The sequence below is a fragment of the Gallus gallus genome, chromosome 24, assembly GCF_016699485.2.
Source record: "Gallus gallus isolate bGalGal1 chromosome 24, bGalGal1.mat.broiler.GRCg7b, whole genome shotgun sequence".
NCBI lineage: Eukaryota > Metazoa > Chordata > Aves > Galliformes > Phasianidae > Gallus > Gallus gallus.
The window spans coordinates 1,207,200-1,214,383 of record NC_052555.1 but is presented as its reverse complement, the minus strand read 5'-3'; the positions used below and the strand labels follow the sequence as shown (position 1 = coordinate 1,214,383).

Here is a 7,184-nt window from a genome sequence, read left to right as displayed (position 1 = left end):
CTGGATCAAAACCAGTAGCAGACACTTAATGGAAATCCCCCACAGTATCTGAAATATGCTTTTACTATCAAGGTGACAACAGATTTCCAAGGCTGTAGAAGAATATGGCAAACACGGCTACCATCACCTTTCTGAGATAGCCTGGGATGCTGTACAAGAGCATACATGTGAATGTTTGGCTGCTGCTGTTAGGTCCTAGCACTGAAAAGTCATACAGAATAACTTAATCTGTTCCCCTATTGCCTCTCTTCTTTTTAAAATCACTACTCATGTTAGATGAGTAAACGTGAAGAGCACAAGCTGCTACTATTCCACAGTTTGTTGCATCTGCTTTGATAAGCTGACCTTCCAATGTGGCTTGCACAGCCAATGCAGTTATTATCACTGGTGGAGTCTACATAGCTGCTTTTCCAGAATATTTGCTGCTTCCCATTTTTTATACAAGCATTGCTCTACTTTGGACAGCACAGTTGCTGCACATCCAACTTTTGCTCCTACTGGAAGGCAGTTTTTGTGTCAGGACCAGAGGTTGGCTTGGCTGAGAAGGGACAGCCCACCTGGAGAAGGGACAGCCCACAGCAGGTGGAGCTCTGCCAGGGGAAGATCAATGATCATCCAGGCTTTAGAGTGGAGCGTATAAATTTGGCTAATTGTTTAATGACTCAGGCATTCACATTGTCTGCTTTGCCACAAAACTGGGGGGCAGAAGGGTCAGGGTATGTCAGTGTATGAGCTAAGCTCAGGAATACTGTGCTCTAGCAAGGCAGTCCCTCTGAGCACAGCATCTCAACCTGCACCAGCCTGATAGAAGCAAAAGCCTTCCCCAGCCTCCTTTAAGCCATCCCAAGTTAGCCTAGTTGGAAGACAGCTGTATGTCTGAATACCTGCTTGGCCCAAACTTCACCCCAGGTACTCACGTGCAGTTAACACACACGAGGCTGTGCACACGTTACCCAGGAACTGTGATGTTAAAGGAATAAATAGTAGGAATGGATCCAACCAGGATGTTGATAGGAGGGGATGGTAGACTTCCTTCCCACACCTCTTACTCACATGAGAATAACCATGTAAATACTTGCTCTGTAAGCAATGGCAAACAAGGACAGATCGTAGAGCAGACTCCTCGTGCTCCCCTGCAGCACTGCTCTGGACTGTGAGGCTGAACAACAGATCCTAGCAGCTGGCATTTGTCTCCAAAAACAAGCACGGGCTGTAAGCAGGCCAAGAGCAAGACACAGCTAAATGCAGTTCCCTGTATCCACCTGCACACTGGTTTGTAGCAGCTGCAGTCATGTGCAGCATTTCCTGTTGCTATATCCCGACAATGCCTAAACCCAAACTTTATAGGAACAAAACTCGTCGTCATTACGATGTTTTGCATGGAGATGAAGTTTGATTAAAGTATGGCAGTGAAGATTTCTATCCTACTTGCCCTCATTTTCCAGGGTTTTTTTTTGCGTGTGTTTAATGCAGTAAGCTGCTCTCAGTTATGGGTATGTCCTTTGCCATAAACATCCCTGACAAAATGGTTATTTTGACATCATCTTCCAGTGGCTAGGATAGCCAAGTCTTAGAAGAATACAGCACCTCCCCTGGAACTGTGATGGCTGTGCTGCTGCTTTCTGATCCTCCCCCTTACCTGTGGCTTTCCCTTACAGGACACAGTTCTTTATCACGGCCCAAGTCCCTGTTGGTGTCTTCTCCCTCCACAAAGCTGCTCACACTGGAGGAGGCACAGGCACGGACACAAGGCCAGATCAACTCCCCCATGGTGACAGACAATAGATACATTGAAGTGGGAGAAGGACCTGCAGCTTTACAAGGGAAATTTCACACAGTCATCGACTTTCCATCAGAAAGGTAGAGAGGAGTTTATTTTCCAGCACCTATCATAATTGTTTGGATGTGTTTGTTGTTTTTTTTTATTATTATTACTACTGCAAGAACGTACTGAAACCAACTTCCACTAATCATGCATAAAGCATTATAGGCAATTTCCACCCACTTTGGACTCTGAGGATTCAACTAACTAACACACAGTTGCCCAGTAGGTTCAGTTTAGCCACACAACAGTGCCATTCCTTCCTTTCTGAGCAGGCAGCCATGAGATATACAAAGCCATCTGATGTCTATCCTTGCCTGTGCTAGCTGTACATGGAAACATTGGGGTTTTCCAGGTTTCAGAACACCTTGCCTGAAACTAACTCTGGTTCTATAAGCAGAGCCATTGGACAGACTTGCAGGCACTAGAAATCAAACAAGGCAGTGGGAGGAGGCTGATGATTTGTTAACACAGCAGCAGAGATGCTTCTGAACACCTTGTATGGCTGTATGGTTCCTCAGAAAGCAGTTACACCTGCCACTGAATAAAAGCCATCCATTATGTGCTGTGCTGTACAGCTGTGGAGCCTTTGCTCACCTGCACTGCATCTTGCTTTGCATAGATTAGAGAAATTTATGCCAGTGAGACTTCAGGGCTGAGCTGTAAGAGTGGAAACATTCTCAAATGTTTGAAAGAGACCAAGTTCCTAAGGTCTGTGGCAGCAGAAACCAGGCAGTGCTAGGGACAAGCCAATGGTCTTGAGCTCAGTGCAGCTCTTCCCTCACCCTGCACCACAACTCACACCATCCACTCCATTTTTTTACTCCAGAAAAAGACCGCCCAATAAGATGAAGAAATCACCCGTTGGCAGTTGGCGTTCCTTCTTCAACCTGGGAAAGTCATCCTCCGTGTCCAAACGCAAACTGCAGCGCAACCCCAGTGAGCCATCGGAGATGAAGGTCATAGCCCTGGCAGGTAAGGCTGCAAAGCCAGCTTGTAAAAGACAGCAGTGTAGGATTCATGCTTTCAGCGTGCTTGGATCTCCTTCTAGCGTTCAAGTCCATGCATAACATCTTTAGTTAAGACATCTTTTCTAAATGGGTCTTGTGTTAACTCAGGATCCGGACCTGTTACAGCACACCACCTTGTGCCTCCCCTCTGAGTAGCTTCTGAAGGACAATAAATGGGCACCTCTACAAAACTCTCAACGTTTTCTTTCGACCCTTGATATGCAAGTAGGAATACACTCCTGGCACCATCTTGCTTTTGTCAGAAGACGCACACCTAAACTACATAAAAGCACTTTTCCACAAACATTCCCACAGAAAGAAGGCATCCAACATCTTTCTGTAGCTACGTAGGCTGACTTCTCAGCCCCTCCCATATATAATTCACTGTCTCTTTCCAAATTTAAAGACAGCAACTGTATGTTTTTGCAGAAGAGCACACCACAAATCCTGACCTGTGGGCCAGCAGGGAGCTGCATCCCATCTTTGCCCTGATGCCCTTTCGAAATTACAACCTCTAGTCTCCAGTGTAACAAACACATTCTGTGGCTGTACATTAAGATAGTCTCCCCTTGTGCATTTTAGCTGTGTTTGTTTAGCGCTCATAAAACCAACTGTGCCAGTATTGCTTTCCTCCCCATTGTGGGAGCGCTGCTGTCAGGAGTTAACCAGAAGGACCTGCCTGGCACAGTGGGCACATGGAGCAGCTATCTTCCAACCCATCATCTGCAGCAGTTAGTTGGCATTTTGGTATCAAAAATGGATGCTCTTTTGTCATCACTTCTAGTAATCACAGGTTGGAAGGGACCTCTGTCAGCCACGTAGGCCAACCTCCCACACAAAAACATTACATCCATCTTAGACTAAATCACATCAACCCTGCGACAGGATGGCGGTTTTCTCCAAGGGCTTTGGAGTGCAAACCAAACAGCAAACAATAAAAGCACAACCATTACTTTCAAGGCAGCAGTACCATTGCTAGAAGCCTGTTTGCTTCTTCCTGCCACCACTCCGTAACCAAATGTCAACCACTTCCATAATTCAGCTTGTCACTGTCTGGTTTTGTTTCCCCAGGGGGACGAGGGGACAGCGGGACTCTTCGCTCAGCTAAAAGCGAAGAATCACTTACCTCTCTGCATGCTGTTGATGGTAAGGCAAAATGTGGGTTTAAAAAAAGGTAACATCACTGAAAGGGCAGATAAGCAGCAGGGCAGATGCCTGCCACCCCCCCCAGTAAAAGCTGGACTTGTTAATGAAGCAGCTGATCCATCCCTGTTGGGCAGTAGTATCAGGGCAATGCCCTTCAGATCTTTGTTTTCCTTCTAAGGGTTCTGTATACCTTTCATTCCTTGCCCTCTTTCTCTTCTAAATCGAAAAAGATAGCATTGGGAAGGAAAATGTTTTCTGAGAGACAAAACCACACTTCAACTGATCTCACTTTTGCAAACAGCTCAGTTTCAGACTGAGTTGGACCTGATAACTGCTTTAAAAAGAGTTTGAGCAGACTTAATTAACAGCTATTGCTAACTACATTGTTTTTCGGTTTAAAGCTCACCAGGTGAGCATCTTGCATGCTAATTGAAAAACACCAAGCCATTGCCTCCTCAGACAGTAAAAGTTTGACACTTAACCCCTATGTATCTACTCATTCGTAGGTGAATCTAACCGGTTTCGACCCAGAAGACCCAGATCCAGTAGTGATGCACTGTCTGCTTCCTTCAATGGGGAGCTCTTGGGAGGCATGAATCGCTGCAATTCTTATGACAACCTTCCACATGACAACAGTGATGGGGATAAGGAGCTCATCCATGTTCCTGCCCTCATTTCTCCCCGCTCAGCTGAAGATGTTGACCTCAGCCCACCAGATATTGGAGTTGCTAGCCTGGATTTTGACCCAATGTCTTTTCAGTGCAGCCCACCCCAAGCAGAGTCTGAGTGCCCAGACAGCAGCACCTCCATGCTGGAGTCGATTGGCATAAGTAAGGAGAAGCCGAGCCTCTTGAAGAAGGACTTAGAATCAGGCAGCCAGTCCCAGACACCGGGCAGCGCCACGAGCTCTGAGCCAGTCTCTCCATTCCAAGAGAAGATGAGTCCCTTCTTTACTCTGGACCTGAGCCCAACCGAAGAGAAGACCTTCAAACCCAGTGACACCTCACCCCAGATGGGGAAAAAGCCCATCAAATCTCCACCACTGACCACATCAGAACCTGTCTCCTTTGCACTGCCCAGCTGCACATCAGAATCAATTGGAGGAATGCTCATCACAACCAGAAACTCCTCCACTTCCAACTGGAACGAAGAGATTGGTATCACTGAAATCACAAACAGGTTCCCAACCCAGATGTCCTTACCTCTGAAAGAAATTGAAAGAGCACCAGAGGAGGAAGCCCATCAAGAGCTAAAGCATGCCCAGATAGTGGCTGCTGGCAAACCAGAGTTGCCAGAAGAAGGGGAGAGACCAATGTCAAGCAGTCAGAATAAGACTGTACCCAGTGGACACGCACAGCCAGGTACAGTGCATTTTCCTCCATTCTTTCTTTAAGTTCCAAAGGGGACCTGCTCTCACAAAGTCCGTCTCTGCGTGCCTTTTAGGAGAGGGGATTGCCCGTCAGTTCTGATCACAAGTGTTCTTGCAGGGCTGTGCAAATCGGTACGGTCTTAACCTCTGTCTTCTTCCTACATCACACAGATCTCGGATATTTTTCCATAATACTTTCTATACTGCTTTCTTTTCCCATCATGTTGTACACGAGAATCTATAGCATGTACTTCTAAAACATTTCAGCTGATAGATCATCTAAGACTTTCCTTTTTTAAGTTAAACATCTGCCAACACTCGAAGAAGGGATCCTTTCTGCCCAAAAACTTATGATCAAAATTGTGTAAGGGTATCTCATTCTCTGCTACCTACCTTCCTACCTCTCTAGAAATGCAAGAGGAGCCTTTAGACAATCTCTTGTGTTTTTCCCTGTTTGTGATGAACTGCTGTGCTATTGAGCAGCATTTGTATGTAAGACAGAAGATACAGTATTTCGCATCAGAAGGAATTACTGCTGTGAAAATGTGGAAAGCATCTATTTTTCTTAGGGTAGTCATTAAGGTTTGGTCACTCTCCTTATTGGGTAACATAAAATCACTCTCTCTTTCGATTTTCCCCCTATTAGGAGCAGTTGCCCTCGACTCCCCCCAGGATCCTGTTCCTGTCAGTTCTGTGTCTCTTATCCCTCCTCCTCCTCCGAAAAATGCAGCGCGCATGCTAGCCCTAGCGTTAGCTGAGTCTGCACAGCAAGCATCTGCTCAGTCTCAGAAAAAGCCAGGAGATGCCCATTCTGAAAGCACCAGTTATGGAGAAACTGAAGCTGCTACAGCTCTGGAAAAGCTCCATCTCTCTGCTGGAGCTCCAGACAAGCTTCACCTGTATACTGATCTGCCTGAGAACCAGCTACACTTCCAGACTAGTGCACCAGTTGAGCAGGATTTTCAAGCTAGCAGCACTGCTCGGGAGCAGAACCACCCTCCAGGTGCACCTGGAAGTCAGGACCCCCAGCCTCTTCACACCAGTGTGCCTGGGGATGTGCCTGCTAGAAGAGATGCAGAGCAAGAGCAGTCCAGCTACCTTGCTGGTCAAACGGAGAACAAAGAGCAGTTCCCAGCCCATGCTGAGGACTGGGAGCAGACACGGCAGCACGCTCCAGGGGCACTGCCTGACTGGGAGCCACCTACAACCAACTTGCCTATGGATAAGCCCCACGTTCGTGCATGCACGTCTGGGGACAAGCAGCTCACTTCCACCTGTGCAGCTGATGACAAACTTGAGACTCCTGTAACTGCTGGGGAGAAAAGCACCCCAGTCCCAGTGCCCTACCTGACAACCATCCAGACAGCAGCAGCTGAGCCTACCCGTGCACCAACATGTCAGCATGCAGCTGGTCCAGCCATAATTCAGGCAGATGTCACTGGCACCTCTGCACAGCGCACACCCACAGGCAGCCAGCCCGCCCCACCGCAGAGGCAGGATCACCAGTCTGCAGTGGGACAAGTGCCAGCGGCCTCTGCAAAAGCATCCAGCAATTCCAGTCAGGTACGTGGATGTGCCCCTTGCTTGGCCTTGCACCTGTTTGCGAGTGCGATGTCTGTCCACAGCTCCAGCATAATGATAGGGGACTGAGGTCAGGGAGAGTTGCTCTCAGTCAGTCTTGCTCCTGGAAGAGGCAGGAGGTCCTTGCAGGCTACTGGGAATTGGGGGTGTATGGCAGAGGCACAACCTAACATGAATGCAGCGCTACACTGCCTAGGTGAACACAAGGTAACAGGTCAGATTCCCAGTGAGGGAATTGCCTCTAACTCCTGGTCTC

At 47.6% G+C, this 7,184-nt stretch overlaps 2 protein-coding genes across 8 annotated transcripts in view; one reads left to right on the top strand and one right to left on the bottom strand.

Moving 5' to 3' along the window:
• The window catches only part of KCNJ5 (Potassium inwardly rectifying channel subfamily J member 5), a 127,097-nt gene that overhangs the window by 31,278 nt on the left and 88,635 nt on the right, over positions 1 to 7,184 (bottom strand). The gene's annotated exons all lie outside the window — the stretch shown is intronic.
• ARHGAP33 (Rho GTPase activating protein 33) overlaps positions 1 to 7,184 on the top strand; it is a 171,580-nt gene that overhangs the window by 157,831 nt on the left and 6,565 nt on the right. For all 5 annotated transcript variants that reach the window (XM_025143331.3, XM_004947963.5, XM_025143330.3 and 2 more), the window contains 5 exons: positions 1,659 to 1,860; positions 2,652 to 2,797; positions 3,904 to 3,978; positions 4,485 to 5,339; positions 5,994 to 6,910. In XM_025143331.3, the coding sequence (XP_024999099.2) occupies positions 1,659 to 1,860; positions 2,652 to 2,797; positions 3,904 to 3,978; positions 4,485 to 5,339; positions 5,994 to 6,910 (2,195 nt within the window). The remainder of the gene's footprint in view (positions 1 to 1,658; positions 1,861 to 2,651; positions 2,798 to 3,903; positions 3,979 to 4,484; positions 5,340 to 5,993; positions 6,911 to 7,184) is intronic.